At 45.4% G+C, this 17139-nt stretch overlaps 2 protein-coding genes across 2 annotated transcripts in view; one reads left to right on the plus strand and one right to left on the minus strand.

Annotated features, from left to right (window-relative positions):
• Positions 1 to 8573, minus strand: part of col18a1a (collagen type XVIII alpha 1 chain a) — a 58349-nt gene extending 49776 nt beyond the window's left edge. The window contains exons 1-2 of the mRNA XM_086145415.1: positions 8394 to 8573; positions 8221 to 8294 (exon numbers count right to left, since the gene is read on the minus strand). Coding sequence (XP_086001541.1) covers positions 8221 to 8294; positions 8394 to 8398 — 79 coding nt within the window. The 5' untranslated portion in view covers positions 8399 to 8573. The remainder of the gene's footprint in view (positions 1 to 8220; positions 8295 to 8393) is intronic.
• Positions 8574 to 16079: 7506 nt separating this feature from the next.
• Positions 16080 to 17139, plus strand: part of obsl1b (obscurin like cytoskeletal adaptor 1b) — a 42486-nt gene continuing 41426 nt past the window's right edge. The window contains exon 1 of the mRNA XM_086145417.1: positions 16080 to 16287. The gene's annotated coding sequence lies outside the window, so the exon portion shown is untranslated. The remainder of the gene's footprint in view (positions 16288 to 17139) is intronic.

Here is a 17139-nt window from a genome sequence, read left to right on the forward strand (position 1 = left end):
CCAGTTTCATGAGGAAAAGATCCTGTCAGTTTAGACTCAGGAGAAGAAAATCCAGTCTAAACTCAGGGAGAAATAAGATCCTGAGAGTCATGGGTCAGGGAGAATGGTTTGGTCAGTCCAAATTCAGGGAGAACTTATCCCTCAAGTCAGGATTCATGGAGGACAGGTCCTGTCAGTCCGGACTCAGGGAAAACAGAACCCTTCATTTAAAACTGAGAGAGAGAGAATAAGAGGATCCTGTCAGTCAAGAGTCAGGGAGAATTCATCCCTGGAGTCCGGATTAATGGAGAATAGATCCTGTCAGTCAAGACTCAGGGGTGAAATGCGATCCTGTCAGTCATGAGTGAGGGTGAATTTATCCTACTGATCCAGAATCAGGGAGGATTTATCCCTCCAGTCAAGTTTCACAGAGAAAAGATCCTGTCAGTCCAGCCTCGGGGAGAACAGAACCCCTCAGTCTAAATTCGGGGTGACATATAATCCCCTCACTCCGGTTTCATGGAGAACACATCTTGTCAGTCCGAATTCAGGGAGAACCCTTCTGTCGCCATGACAGCCACCAGGTTCCCCCCACCCCTCTCCCGGCAGACCGACGAGCCTGCAAATCTGTCACTGGACCTTTAAATTTTTAATATCCTCGCGGTCGGCCTGAGGTCCTGCTCAATGGGTGGCACGGTGCCACCTGCCCCCCCCCCCTGCACAGGAGGCCTCCGCTAAACAGAGCCCGGCCTTTATTGCCCTCCGCCTCATGATTCACGCAACAATTAGCAGCTTCCAAGTTGTGAGCAACCCGGTAGAAGAAAGGAAAAACGAAAAAAAAAAACAGGTCTGACGACGACGCAGTGAACGTCGCCCATCACTACAGCACCGAGACACAGCAGGAACCTATGCTGGGATCCTATTTGTAGACTTCAGCTCTGCCTTTCACACAATTATCCCAGCACTTTTACAGGACAAGCGCTCCCATCTGGATGTGCCAGAATCCACCTGCAGGTGGATCACACACTTCCTGTCTGCCAGGAAGCAGCAAGTGAAGCTGGGAAAACACGTCTCTGACTCCAGGACCATCAGCACCGGATCCCCCCAAAGGCTCTGTTCTTTCCCCTCCGCTCTTCTCCATCTACACCAACAGCTGCACCTCCAGTAACCAGACTGTGAAGCTCTCGAAGTTTGCGGACGACACCATCCTCATTGGACTCATCTCTGGTGGGGATGAGTCCGCCTACAGACCGGAAAGCAACCAACTAGTGACCTGGTACAAGCAGAACGACTAAAGACTGTGGAGATGGTGATGGATTTCAGGAAGAACCCAGCCCCGTCCTCCCCCATCATCCTGAAGGACTCCCCAGCTGTGACCGTGGAGTCCTGCTGCTTCCTGGGAACAATCACCTCCCAGGACCTCAAGTGGGAGCTGAACATCAGCTCCTTCAAAAACAAAGCGCAGCAGAGGATGTTCTTCCAGAGGCAGTTAAGGAACTTTAACTTGCCAAAGACGATGATGGTGCACTTCTACATCTCCGTCACAGTCCATCCTCACCTCCTCCATCACCATCTGGTGCACCGCCACCACCACCAGAGACAAGGGTAGCCTCAGCGAATCAACCGCTATGCAGAGAGGGTGATTGACTGCAATCGACCCTCTCTACAGGACCCGTGCACCTCCAGGACCTGCAGGCGAGCGGGCGAGATCCTGGTTGACCCCTCTCACCCAGGACATGAACTTTTCCAACCACTCCCCTCTGGCAGGAGGTTGGAATCCATCAAACTACCCGCCTCGAAAACCATCGGTTTCCCATTGGCAGCCTGCCTCATAAATAATGACCCGATCCCCCACTGACACTGTACCAACCCCTCTAACACACTACCTTGCACTGCTTTGCACAACCAACCACCATCGCCCTGATCTCGCCCTGAGCTATTCTGATTCTGAAACCTTCACCCTCTCATTCACACAGATCTCCAATGAACCTGCTTTGGACTGTGGGAGGAACACGAAACAGAAACAGAAGGACCCGGTGGAGAAGAACCACATGAAAACCCAGGCTGGAGAACATGGAGAAGATGTTGAGACTACATTCAGGTCTCCGGAGGCAAGTGCAGATCAGCAAAGATGGTGCAACACAGGAAGAACACACACACACACAAACACACACGCTTTGGGAGACAGTGTATTCTGGCCAATCGGGCGCCTAGAGTTCTTATGTGGGTAGAGCTTGTGCCACATTTGAAAAAAAAAAAGACCAGGTTTGAAGTGGGTCCCGCATGCAGACCCTGACCTTTGACCTCGGCCTGACGGAGTGGGCCTGGGTGCCGGCGGGGGAACGTCCCACAGTCCCAGAACGCCACGCGGGACGAGCCGGCAAATCCCCCCTTTGTCGCGGAGCGCTCCCCCGGTTTGATGGTAATCTTTCTGTCCCATGAGATTCTCCTCAACTCACACCCCCACAGCATGGAGAAGGAGGGCGGGGGGGGGAGAAGTGGTCTCGGACCCGGCGGCCCCCTTGAAGGACGTGTGAATGACCGGAATGCCGGGGTGGGTGGGGACGCTCGAACGCATCGCGAGTCAATTGGCAGATAAGGGGAAGGGGAGGGCTCCCAATGGCTCTCCCAAAAAAAAAAAAAAAAAGGGGGCCTTGGTGGATCCTGAATGGTCCATTCAGATTATTCCCGGAGAAGAAAAAGACGGAAGAAGAGGAGAGAAAGGAAGAATCCCTCCCCTATGACAACGCCGCCGCCGCTGTTCCTGATGTTTTGAAAAGGGGCTGATTTCAGGTGCGATTCCGCGCCCTGAAAGTCCGAGGAGGCGGTGGTGTGGATTTCTGTGGAGAACACAGTGAAGAACTGTGGCGGTGTGTGTGTGTGTGTGTGTGTGTGTGTGTGTATGGGGGGGGGGTTCTCCCGTTTCATGCCTCGGCGGCGTTCAGCGGCGTGACAAGCTGTGGGGGGTGGGGGGTAGAGACAAAGTGCCAGGTAGGGTCCGGTTTCCTATGCCGCAGGGGGAAAAAAAAAAAAAAACAGCTGCACCTGGTTGCCACGGAAACCAGCGCAGATAACGACATTACCTGACAGTGAAGAAAAAAAAGAGCAATCTTCTGCCAGGAGGGGGGGCAGGATCTAGAACAACACCTTTACAGTGACAGCTGACCTTTGACCTACTTCCTGGTTCCAACCTCCAGCACAACGATCAATTGCGGAGCAGGCATTCAGTGCTAAGACATGCTAACTGTTATTAGCACATTTTCAAGGTGTTGTATTATTGTGAATGGATGAAGTGATACTGATTTTCCGCTTCTTGACATGACTTGAACTTATTGCAACGACCAATTCGAGATCCAGCAACGTCCAATGCATTTCTGTGTAATGCTAAAAAAATACAAACCATCGTTGGGAAATTACTATGAAAACTAGCCTGTTAGCTATATCGTGTATGTTTACGTTAGTTTGAATATTGATTCCTGCAGGAGTTTCAGCATCTATAACAAAAACAGGAACCTCGGCTCCCCAAGCCCACAAATTAATGGATGAACGAAACCGGGATATCGACTTTAGGCTTCCCAAAACAACTTAAACTCGGCACGACGACAAATAAGGAGGACAGCATCACCCCATTCATTTCAGTATGATGCTAAGAACAGGCTAACATTTGGAAAAGGCTAACAGGCTATCATTTGACAATTCTCATTGTATTATATTGTTATTACTTAGGTACGTTTACATTAGCTTGAATATTGATTCATGCACCTTCCGGTTCCCCCTGGAGGTCTGAGGTGGTCCAGGTGGTTCCAGAGCAACGCTCAGTCAACATATAGTCAGAGCTCACTTTTAACCTACTTCCTGGTTCGGTGTGGGCGTCACGATCACCAATCAGAGAGCCAGCATCATGCAGCACCATTACATCAGCCTGATTGAGAACCAATCAGAGAGCCAGTATCACCCAACTTATTTCAGTGTAACACATAGAATAGGCTAAAATCGCTATCCATTTCTCATTGCATTGTACTGCATTAGTATCATCATGAAAACTAGCCTGTTAGCTAACACATGTATGTTTACATTAGCGGGATTGATGACCAGAGAGCCAGTATTGCCCCTTTCATTTCACACTTAGAATAGGCTAACCATCGCGAGCCATTTCTCTTTGCACTGTACTGTATTGGTATCACTGTGAAAACCAGACCGTTGGATAACATGTATTTGTTTACATTAGCTTGACTGACGACCAATCAGAAAGCCAGTATCGTCCCATTCATTCATTCATTTCAGTGTAACACTTAGAAAGAGCTAACCATCGCTAACCATTGCATTGTATTCCATTGGTATCACTGTGAAAACGAGCCTGTTCGCGAACGGACCTATGTTTGCATTAGCTTGAATGCTGATTCCTGCACCAGGGAGGCCATGGGGGTCGTTTAAAGCCCAAGACCCGTTTTGCTCTGTCATTTGCAGAGCGTGGCTCCGCCCCTCCACCGACCGGTAAGTGCCGGTTTGCCCGCCAACGTTAAAAAACGGCGCCTTGTTGATGGGAGGGGCCTCAACACGCCATTCCAGTCAGAGGGGGACACCTCGCCTCTCCCGCCATCGCAGCCGGCAATTAAGGCGCCACTCTGTATTTTTGGGCGCCGTCAAACAAGCATTTTGACACATAGGAACGGACAACAGCTGTGCGCGCTGATTCAAACGCATGCCTGACCTCGAACGCAGAATGCCGAAAAATACTTGGGAAAGAAGACCTGCGCTTCTGCAAGGATTCCAGGTCAGGACTCTGGAACCCTTGCAGAAGGCCCAAAAAAAAGCTCTCTCAAAGCTTGGAGGGGAACAACAAGAAGCGCCCAAACTCTCATGACTTTGACAACAAGAGAACCTGACATTTAGCAGAGCATCAACGGCTAACGGCGTCCAGGAGGCAACCTCTTAGAAGGAGCGCTAGTGTTAGCATTGGCTAACGCTAAAACCAGGGATAGTGACGCAGTAAACATTCATGCATTCATTCATGTATTTATTATCTATTTCCTTATATGCACTCAAGAGTTGCAAGAGTGTCTGTCTCCTGTTAATTTTTTTTGGTGTTTTATAAAAATCTTTTTCTGATTTTGGGGATTTTATTTAGATTTTTTTTTCATGATTCCTTGCTGGGTTTTTTTTTTTTTCAATTTAGACAATTTCCTGCTGCTCAGGAATACTTCCAAATTATGAGAAACTTTCAAAAACTATATTTACATAATTTCTTGCAGAAGTGTTTTAATAAATTTAGGCAGTTGCCTGTTGATTTTTTTCTGTTTTTTTTTTTTTTTTTTCGGATTTGTTTTATTCATTTAGACAATCCCTCTCTGAATTTGATATTTTTTGGTGTCTGGACTAACATTTTTCTGATTTTGTTTCTGTTTCAAAATTCTTTCTTTGTGGAGATTTTGTTATATTCACTGAGACAATTTTCTGCTTTTTTTAAAATAAAATAAAATTTTTAAATTTCTAATTTTTTTTGCAAATTTTCAAAAAGGCATTGTTTTCACTTTAATCTGTGCTATATTCTGGCGTCTCATCTGTTTCCCGACTTGAACTTCCAGGAGGTCTGGGGACCCTTGAGCCGGGTCAGGGTGCGAGGGGTGGGTTGGCGGGGGTCCGGCCGGCCCCGTCGTCGCCGGGCGGGTTTACCGACCAGCAAATCTGGGATTAAACGTCACAAGGTGGAGTGAGTCGGCAGAATTCCGGCACAGTCGCTCCGTTTGTTCGGCGGATCCAGACGGAGGTGCTAATCTGAACGCCACTGGAAATGAGAGGGCGGGAGATCGGGGGGTGGGGGGGGGAGTTGGGGGTGTTGGACCACCTCCCTTTAATTACGCTGCCACTTAGGAGGCGGAACTGAACGCTCAAAACGGAAAACGGGCATCCAGAATATAATAACGATAATGATAATAATAACTCCAGCGCCGCCATTTTGGCTCTACAGTGTCACCAGGAAGTGAGTGCAATGGTTCAACCTGCAATTTTAGATTTTAGACTGACGGTTAAATAATTAAAAAAGGTTTTTTTTTTTTTTTTCAATACTCTGTCCTAAAGCTGCCGCCACCCACGACTCCGCAGCCCCTGTGCTGAGAGGAAGGAAACCCCTGACAAAGACTCGGATTTTCCTTTTTCTTTTCTTCATGTGGCATCTAATTCAGCCATTAGCTGCCCCAGCGAGGGGTTGCACCCCAGAGCCCTGCCCCCTTTTGGGGGTGACCACCCCCCCAAACCCAGGAGGGGGGGGCATGTCAAAGATCACATGACAATAGGGGGGGGGTTCTTGACCCAGGAGGAAGAGCCCGCCTCTCCATGCCATTTTTTAAGGGAAATTTAAGGAAAATTTTAAGGAAAATTTAAGTGTCATTTTTGCTGATGTTAACTTTCCAGCCCGGTTTTCCCGCCGACATCGGATGCTCCGGCATCTTCTTCCTGATCTGAAGTGTCAGTAGATCCGAGGTGAACCGGTGAGCAGAACCGAAAAAAAAAAGACGCTTGGCTCCGTGTCGGTGAGCAAAGGAGCCAGCGGTGCAGTCTACTTCCTGGATCAACAGCCATGTTTGGTGCCGCCTGACACCCCACGCCCCGCCGACCCGTCCACCAGCTGCTTCTTCCTCGCTTAAGTGACACCTGAACCCGAAGACCCAGCAGATGGGCGGATCCAGACGCCTCCTGTGTGTTGTTCTTTTTTTTTTTTTTTTTCAATTCTCAGTAGGTCAAAACTTTCTACAATTATTGTTTTACTTGAGTTTTATTCTTTAATGTAATAAAAAAAAAAAAGATTTCTTCAGGTTGATTCTTATCAGTTTTTTTTCCTGATTTTTAAGGTTATCTTCAACCTAGTTTTAGCTTTTTCTGAAAATAATTTACTTTTGGATGACTGTGTAAAAACATTTTTTTTGGTTCCTTTACTTGTTAAGTTTGGGTTGATTTTTGTAAAAGGTTGTTTTACAAATCTTGCTGATTGTAAGATAATCTATCACCCATTTTGATCATTTTTTTTGCACATTTGGAAAAGAATTAAAATCTTTCTTTTTTCTGTCATAATTCCAAATCACTTTTAAATGATCAAAGGATTTTTAAAGGATTTTGTCATTAGACAATGTCCTTTTTAATTTTTTGAGGGGTGAATTTGTTTCTTTTATATATTTTTTTTATAATTTCTTGCAGATTTTTCCATTCATTTAGATAATGTCCTGCTGCTCTTTTTATTGATTCTGGAGTATTTCTGCATTATGGGGAAGCTATTTCAATGATTTTTTTTCATAATTTCTTGCAAAATTGTAATCTTTATTTAGATAGTGGCCTGCTGATTTTTTGGAGAGTTCTTTTATATTCCTGATTTTTTTTTGCTGATTTGTGATTTGATATTTTTGTGTCATCAAATGTGTCATAAAATCTTATGTACATTTATTCAGTTGCCTCTTGATCTTCGTTTTGTATTTTTTTTTTCATATTTCTGATTTCTGCTTAATTTCTAAAATTACATTTCTCATACTTTCTGACAGCTATACAGACATTTTTTCCGATTTGTGATTTTTTTCATTTTTTTAACATAATATCACATCTATATTTGGACAGTTGCCTGTTGATTTTCCTTTGCAGTATTTTGTTTTTAAATTTCTGAATTTTTTGCTGATTTTTCAAAACAAAAATTCTCATAAATTCTTGCTTCTTTTCAGACAATTTCTTTTTTTGCTGATTTGTGAATCTCAGTTTTTCCCTTTCATAATATCTCAACTAGATTAGGACAGTTGCTAGTTGATTTTTTGAATGTGTATTTACTATTTTAGATTTTTGCTTCATTTTCTAAAATGACATTTTCTATCATTTCCTGCAGCATTTTCAAAATTTTTTGGCTTCGTTTTTCAACCGTTTCCTTTAATAATATACTACCAACATTTAGACAGTCGTCTGTTGATTTTTCTTTCTTTTTTTTCTTATTTTTTAAAATATTTCCGACTTTTTTTTAAACAAAATGTCTAATAAATTCTTGCTTCTTTTCTTACAACACCTTTTTTTTCTAATATCTTGCAGACTGTCCCAATGAATATCCTGGAATATCCCCTTGATAACACCTTTTTTCATTGTGGAACCGGAAGTTCCCTCAACCTTCCGGGAATCGAACTACACACACTGGCATCCCAAACAAGCGGCTGCACGGAGGCGGCAAACTTTTCGTGGGGGGATGAGGGGGGGTCGGGCGGGATTAACCCTTACCTGCCCACTGCGCCGCCGCCGCGCCGGCCAGGAGAAGAATCCCGCACAGGAAGCGCTGCGGGACCGGGGGACACCTGTCGGAAAGACGCGCAGCTCAGAAGCGGCTTGCAAGACAAGGTGCTTGCAAAGGCGCGGGAACAAACAAACAAACAAACAAACAAACGAAAAACTACCTCATCCTGGTTGTGGTCCGGGGTCCGAGGAGGGGGTGGAGGGGAGGAAGGGGTGGAGGACGTCCTCAGCCGCCGGGATCTGCCGGGGAGCGCCGGAACCTCCTGCAGCTTCTTCTTCTTCTTCTTCTTCTTCTTCTCCTGCTGCTGCTGCTGCTTCTCCTCCAGCTGACGGACGCCGGACGCACGAAAGGAGCGGACGAGGAAGAAGAGGAGGAGGAGGAGGAGGAGGAGGAGGAGAGGCGTGTGCGCGCAAAAACCAGGCGCATGCACGCGTACTGGGAGAGGTGGAGGGAACTTCCGCCAGGTCCTAAAAGGGGACACGTTCAACAGGCGTGAGGTGATATTATTATTAGTAGTAGTAATAATCATTTAAGGATGTTTATATTCATTTTTTTTTGTTTTTAACATATTTTCATTTTCATTTTAATAACATTTAAACTGCACAAAGAAGAGGTGGAGAGGTAGAGGGAACTTCTTAAAATGGAACACGTTCAACAGGCGTGGGGTGATGTTATTATTATTATTATTATTATTATCACCATTATTTTTATTTTTATTATTATTATAATTATTATTATTATTATTATTAATCCTTTAAGGATGTTTATATTCATTTGCTTGTTTCTAACATATCATTTTAATAATATTTAAACTGTACAATCAAAAGCCAGGGGCGGATAAAGAATAAATGCGGTCCGAGGGCAATATGGAGCCCCTCCGACTCCCCACACACACACACACACACACACACAGTAACGCATACACACACATGCACACATTCATACACGTGCGCACACACAAACACACTTACAGATCTGTTGATTCATTCATCTATCTTTTTTGAAAGCAAGGTTTTAAACTTCACAAAATACAAACCCACTCACACCATGCACGCACACACACACACACACATTCACTCACACTCACAAATCTTTGACATTTTTTAGGTTTTATTTCTTTATTTTTTACTATAATCTTTATTCTTCATATCTATTGTTTTGGCCATGGTAAACCAGATTTTTTTTCTTTTTTCTCATATTGTTATTTACATAAACTGGTTAATATTTAATCAGAAACCCAGTTGATGGAAAAAAAAATTACATGAAAATCTAAAAAATTCTAATTCTATTTTTTGTTATAAAATCAATTCCCCCCCCCCCCCCCCAAAAAAAAAAATCAGCAATCATTTTCTTTCTCATCAAATTACCACATATAAAACATACACATACAAAATTCAAAAAATTCACCAGAAATCTCGCAAGCAAAAGAAAATAAAAAGGGCCTGAAGTTCTGGAAAGCGGCGAGGTTTAGTCGATCTCCCAGGCTGTGTAAACTCCACACCGCCAGCGGAAAATCCCTGTCACTCACACGCCGCTTAGCCCGCAGCGGCGGGATGGGTGACTGACAGGCCGAGGCTCCGCCCCCTCGGCCTCTGTTGACTCTGGAAGTGAGGCAAAGGTGAGACGTACCTGAGGCGACGCCCTGCGACCCCCCTAACCCCCCGTGGAATGAGGCCAGAGTCCTGACCTGTTTCGATTCCAATTAATATATTTTTTTGTGTTTTTGCTCTCATTTTCATTGATATTTTATCCTTAAAAATTCTGAATTATTCTCAAATTCCCTAATGTACTTCATCAATTGAAACATGTTTTTAGATCATTCTTATTTAATTTCCTCTTAGTTTTTCTGCTTATTTTTATTCATATTTTGGCTTTTTTTTTTTTTTTTTTTTTTGCAGATATTGCTTCTGTTGCTAAGCCGAAGTTCAACATTTGGAAGAAGGCATCTTGGAGGCCAAGGGGTGGAAGGTGGGGGATGGGGTCCAGGGCTTTAGGGGGATTCAGGCATTCCTGATCCACGCCTGAAGGGGTCGTTAGTCCTGGAGGGGGTCAGATGTCTGCAGATCTACCACATACACACAAACACACACACACACACACCAGGATTTTTCTGGATGCATGTCTATTATATGAGTTACCGACTTTTTTGGAGGTTTCTGTTTTTGCAAATTAAAAAGAAATTTTAAAAAGTCTTGGGGATAAGGGGCGAAACTATGGACTTGACTTGCATTGACATAAGACAACCGCTAGAGGGCGACATCGGCGCTCTTTTGTGCAAGTATTTACTCCCCAATCAACTGATTTTATTTTATTTACTTGTCAGTTGTATTTATTCATTTATATAAAATAAAAAATAAAAAAATTATTTAAAAAAATACGGATCAATTTGGGATGGATATACCAACAATTTATCACAAAAATTAATTTTCTTTAAGTACATCCAAAACTATTTCCTCTCCAATCAACTGATCTTATTTGATTCACTTGTTTATTTATTTATTTATTAAGTCATTTTTTCATTTTTCAGAATTTTTAAAAGATTTTTTGGTAAATTTCGCATTGATTCGCCGATAGTTCGTCACAGCAGTTGACTTGTTGAATGCACACTCAAACTATTTACTTTCCAACCGTCTCGTCAGTGTTTTTATTTACCTGTTTATTATCTTTTGTATTCAATTTTTCAAATTTCAAACTATTCGCCATCCGATCACCTTATCCTATTTAACTTACCTGTTTATTGATTTTTTTTTTTTAATTTTTCTTTTACTTATGTATTTTTAAAATTTTGGTGGGGTTGAATTTTTCGATTGATTTGCCAACAGTTCATCACAACAATTCATTTTCTTGAAGTTCTTCCAAACCATTTGCTCACAGAACTGATTTTAATTTGATTGACTCGTTCGCTTCATGTTTTTATAAAATATTTTTCTGCACCTTTGGCTGGATTCCCGAACGATTCATCACAACAATTCATTTTCTTTGAGTACTTTCTCCCTTAGCAAGACGCTAAACAAACCTCCGGGGCAACTGGGAGCTTCAATGTCTTGCCGAAGGGCACTTGCAGAAAGGAGGAGTCGGGAACTGAACAGATAAGCCTAAGATTGGAGAGATACAACTGCCCCTATACTTCTTCTTCTTCTTCTTCTTCTTCTTCTCCTTGTAGGTCCAGTGCCTAAAGGTGTGGATGTCATGGTCTGATCCTGGTACTGGTTGGTGTTCCCTTGAGCTACTTGACCATCCATGACCATCTCGGACCATCCATGACGTCTCTGACTGCATCTGCTCAACTGATCTCCCCTGTGGTAACCAGGTGTTCCAACCCTTGTGACTGGAAAATTATGTGCGCCCTCTTTTGATGGCCTTTCCTCTGTCCAGCTCTTCTCAGCACCTGTTCATGTGAGGTACTCCTCGCATGGAACAGGTTCAAGTTCTGCTGCCGTACTTCATGACGGGACTGATACAACAATACAATACTCCATCTCTGGTCCTCAAGGAGAGGCAGAGCTAGGACGGCTCTTCAGACGGTCCATGAAGGTTCTCTTTGCCCGGACTATACTTGTCTTTACTTCTTTGATGGGCTTCCTATCTGAGCCAATGGTGGAGCTCAGATGTTTGAAGCTCTAAACTGTTTTTTTTGGGGCGTAGCCCTTGTGTTGGACATTGCATGTTGGCCCATGTTGGGTCCAATCCCGCCTTCTCACCCTCTTCATCTGCAATGTTTGATAGTTTCTGCAGGTCCTCCCCAGCTGCGGCAACCATCGGTGTCATCCACGTATTGGAGGTCGTTGACCCGAGGGAGTCCTTCGCTGAAGAGAACAACTCTGGTGACAGGACACATACCCACCTGACTCCTTCCCTTGTCTTCACCATGACATGTATTCATACTGTATAAATATATATGTATTGATTTTTCTAGTGATTTCCTGCTAACTTTGTGGTGCTTCTCAGTGCTTCGTGGTCACCATGCCACCGGGGTCTCCGCCCTTTCCGCCATTCTGTCCACACAGCAGGTCCCAGCCCTGCAGTACCCCCTTCTGCCCCCGCCCCCCTCCCAGAGAGCGGCTGTTGCCGGGCCTCCAGGCGACTGTTCTGACACGTCCGACTGTCGGCTGCTCTCGCATTCCAGTGTCAGTATGGAGAAAAGGGAGGAGGAAGAACTCCCAGCCCATGCCTCCACCCCCAAGAAGGAACACAAGGGAAGAGCATCAGAAATGTAAAATAAAAGAAACACCTGAGCTAAAACAGCAAATTCAAAGCTTCTCGATGAAGCGCCAGCAAATATGTCGAGACATACCGAATTGCCCAGTTGTAGCCTCCGTTGCATCTTCAGCCGTCAACTTCTTGGAAGCTCCTCTGGAGATGTTTCCCTCTTGGTATTTTTGAAATACTCTTTGTGGTCATACCATCTTGGCACGTCACATTCTCGCTGTTCATCATCTGAAAATCAGCATTGCAACGCTCCCTGATTGGTTGCTGAGCTTGAGCGGAGCCGACCAATCAGGGAGAGCCTGTCCGGGTTCCTGGTTGCTGTCGAGAAGGTTCCTGAAGTGATGAGACAGTGACGTAAAAGACTGTGGGAGTCTTTTTCCAGGAGATGTTTCACCTCAGAACCTCCAGCTCATAGTCTGAAATTTCTGGACATAGTCTGAGTTTATTCCATGTCAGAACTGCTTTCTGGTGGAACCCGACCCGTTAGTTTTTCATGATGGGAACCAGGATATTCCTCGAAACCTCACGATCTGGCAGAAGCTGACATTTCCCCACAAGTTTGGACTCTTCAGGACTCCCTGGCCGTTTCTGAGAACATGACAACACCCACCAGAACCTGACAGGATGAGAACCACCAGAATCTGATGAGACCAAACAGAGACTATCAGAACTCCCAGAACCTCCAAGGAACCACCATAGCCCACCAAAACCAGGTTTGACCTGCCAGAACCTGACAGAAACCAGCAGAACTCAGCAGAACCAGATATACGCCAGATAACAGAAACCACCTGAAGCCTCCCGAAATCTGAAGAAACCCAAGCAGAACCAACCACAGAACATCAGAAATCAACACCGTCCTGCAGAACCTGGCGTAAACCACCAGAACCAACCAGAACCCATTGGATCTTTTGGGAAACCATAATACATCATCACTGCCAAAGCCCAACGAGATCCGCCAGAGACTGACAGATACCGAGAGAACCTGACATGGTTCACCAGAACCCGGCTGAAGGTGTGCAGCCTTTTCATCCCTCCGTGGAGTAATGATTGGAAACATCTAGAGCTTCAACACACAGAAGGCGTTGTCGTAAATTAGCTAGTGCTAATTAGCCAAGGCTAATTTACAGTTAACGAAATAGATAAGATAAGATAAGATAAGATAAGATAAGAACAACTTTATTAATCCCGAAGGAAATTGTTGTGCCAGAGTTACAGAAAATATAACAGTAATAAATAATAAAAAGAAAAAGGCAGAATTAGAAATAAAATAAACTATAAACTATAAAGTGTCTCAGTGAAACTATAAAGTGTCTTAGTAAACAAGTGATAAAACTATAAGTGTCTTAGTAACAAGTGAGGTAAGGAGTGCACAATAGTATGACAAAAGGAAAAATTGTAGTGTAGCTGTTATGAAACGAATTATTGCACAGTTCTGAATATTGCACAGCTTGGATTCCCGACAGGGAAGGAGGCAGGGGAGGGGGTCGACAAGAGCGGAGAAGGTCCCAGGTGGAGGTCACGTGAAGGTCATCTTGGCGGGTATGAGAGGAACAAGGGTGAGACTGATGGAAGTCATGCTCTGCATCCCGTCTCCTAAATGTGAAGGTGTCCTTATTAAACCCATGAGGGCCCAATCGTGCAACTATTCACACACTCATACGATTCAGGGTCTCTAGAGAAATGGACAGCGGGGGGAACCCAGAGAACCACAACGAACCCCACGCAGACACGACGAGAGCATGGAGCACTATATACAGCATCAAAATAGACACAAACAAATCACCGAAGACATGGACCAATGAAGATCCAGAAACAAAAACCTAGGATGCAGTGCCCTCCATTGGCCGGGTTGTGCGTCGCAGCGGCAGAGAGCAGGTGGAAGCTCGCCAGATTTGACTTTCTGAGGTCAAGATATGGTGAACATCAGCGATGGAGAGCTAGAGGGAAAGATGGAGAGATTCTTCTCCTCACCGCTGTGCATGAATGAGAGGATGAATGTTTGTCAGATTCAAGACTTTTTATAGTGGTTACACAGAGTGCAACGAAAATTAGAGATAGCAGCTCTCTGGTTCAGTGTCATCAAGACTCAACATAACAATACAACATTAGCAGCATCTCTGGGTTACAGATACAAGACAGAAATAGTATATAAGACAAAAAATATAAAATAACGTCCAGAAGGGGCAGCGTGCCACAACTAAAACTTCCTGGTTTGATTCCCGGCTCCTCCTAGTGTGTCGAAGTGGTGTTGAGGAAGACTCTGAACCCCCGACTGCTCCCCTGGCGCTGGTGGACGGCAGCCTACTGCTAATGGTTCATACACGATTCCCCACGAGGGATTAATAAAGTATACATTATTACTAAAGAAGAATAAATGGATCAACATCAGGGTTGTGCTGAATTCAGTGCGATGACCGCTCGAGGGTAGAAACTGTTTTTTCAACCTGTTACTGAGTAAATGAGTAAAGGTAAAAACTATAAATGAGAGCATGCATGACAGAGTTAATAGTTATATATCTTTAGATGACAGGGTGAATGGTTGAGTGCCTCTGTTTAATATGCAAATGAGTGAGTGAATGACAGGGTGAATAGTTGAATGTCTTTTTATGACAGTTGAATGAGAGGTTGTGTGTCTCTATATGATGTGTGAATGACAGGGTACATACTTGTGTCTTAAGATGACGTGAATGAGAGGGTGAATGGATGCACACCTTCATATGATAGATGAATGAGTGAGTGAATACATGTGTCTCTTTTTAAGACAGATGAATGAAATGAAAGAGTGAATGGATGCATGTCTCCATATGAGATGTGAATGACCGGGTGAATGGTTGCATGCCTCTATCTAATGTGCAAATGAGTGACTGAATGAGAGGGTGAATAGTTGTATGTCTTCATATGACATGTGAATGAGTGAGTGAATGACAGGAGGAATAGTTGCATGCCTCCAAATGACAGATGAATGAGTGAGTGAATAGTTGCATGTCTTCATATGACATGTGAACGAGTGAGTGAATGACAGGGTGAATGGTTGCATGCCTCTATCTAATGTGCAAACGATTGACTGAATGAGAGGGTGAATAGTTGTATGTCTTTAGATGACATGTGAATGAGATGGTGAATGGTTGTATGTTTCCAAATGTGATGGGCCGTTCCAGGGTGCATTGAATTCCTTCAAATCCGACCCCTTTAAAAAAAACTACGTACCGCTCCTTTAAGAATGTCACCCATTTCCGTCCTCCATAATTGGATAGTCAACCCGGGGCCGCAGATTCACATCTAGATAACATTCTGCGCCAGAGAGCCTATCGAGTCATTTTAAAATTTATGTGATTTCTCTTAAATGTTTTTTAAACCCCCACCTTTCACTCCCCCCCGCCCTCGCTATCCGCTGGCCTCGACTATCTTTAGCCCCTGCTGGCAAGTGGATGGAAGTGCCGGACTTATCTCGACCGCTGTCATCGGGGGGTGGGGGGGCCGCCAGTATTTTTAGGGGACGGCAGCAGCTGCAAAAGCATTTAACAGTATTCCACGAACAATGACACTCGGGGTGTCTGAGGTCTGAAGCGCCAGGGAGGCCGAGGAAGACGTTCGGGGGGGCCGGGCTGGGGGGGGGAACCGGTCGTTTGAGCCGAGGGAGCCGGAGTCGGGGCTACAAGCTCCCCCCTTGAACGCCGGGCTGTAGCGGAAAAGATGCACCGGCGCAGGATCCGCGGCGTCTGAGGCAGGGGGATCCTACCGGGCCCCCGCAGGGGGACGGCCGGTACTGCCTCCCGAACCCCCCGAAAGGCCGAGTGCCGCTGCGGAATGCGTACGCTGACGGTCGTCGTTGGCAACGAGGCGAGGTAGGTCATGTGGGGGGTCCGCGGCGCGACTCCGCGGGGGTCAGAGGTCGTTCCAATTAAATGGGACGAGTAAACACAGGGGTTAATGTAGTCCCTCTAGAACACGGCGGGGGGCGGGCAGGGCTTTGACCTGAAACGATCCGCCACTAGAACCAAAACTATCTCGTAATAATGCCGTATTTAAATCTACGCTTATTTATTTTGTTAGCTATCAGCTATTGTTGGGTTACGGCTAACTCTGGAGCAAAGCTTGCGACGACCACCTCCAAAGTCCATTCCTCTTATTTGTTCAAAATGGGCTTCGGAGTTAAAAACGATAGCGCTCCAACGCACAAAAGTCCTGGCCCATCCTGGAGAGGGTGCATTGAAGTACGGAAGGGAAAACAAAGGGGAACGGCGCCTTCTGCCAGCGGTCACTCCGACACCTGACACCCGCCCGTCCAAACGCTGACATTTAGCAAAAAGAATGTTTCTGGCGGCCGCTGCCAACAAAGGGTGCGACGAAGGCTGGACATATTTTGACGGCGAGGTCTCCCGGGTGGGCCGGGTGTGATTCCGGGGTGGGGGGGCGTTTGTGTGAGCACGCCGTCTTTGTGACACCCGACACACACGGTGCTCTTTATTTAGGGTGCGGCTATATTAAGCACTTTCCCACTGAAATACAGCACCAGCTGTACTGGCTGTGTGTTGTGGCTGCTGTTGCAATCGGACCCCCAGCGCCGCCACCCTCTTCCAAACCCCCCCCGCCCGCACGCCGCCTCCGCAGCCCTCTGTTTTCCACTCACGCAGGCGGCTCTAATTCAATCAGCGGCCAACATTCGAACCATCCACTGACGCCCGGACACAGCCGTC

The sequence above is a fragment of the Fistularia commersonii genome, chromosome 4 (genome assembly GCF_037954325.1).
Source record: "Fistularia commersonii isolate RoL2024-O1a breed Wild chromosome 4, RoL_Fcom_v1.0, whole genome shotgun sequence".
Taxonomy (NCBI): Eukaryota; Metazoa; Chordata; class Actinopteri; order Syngnathiformes; family Fistulariidae; genus Fistularia; species Fistularia commersonii.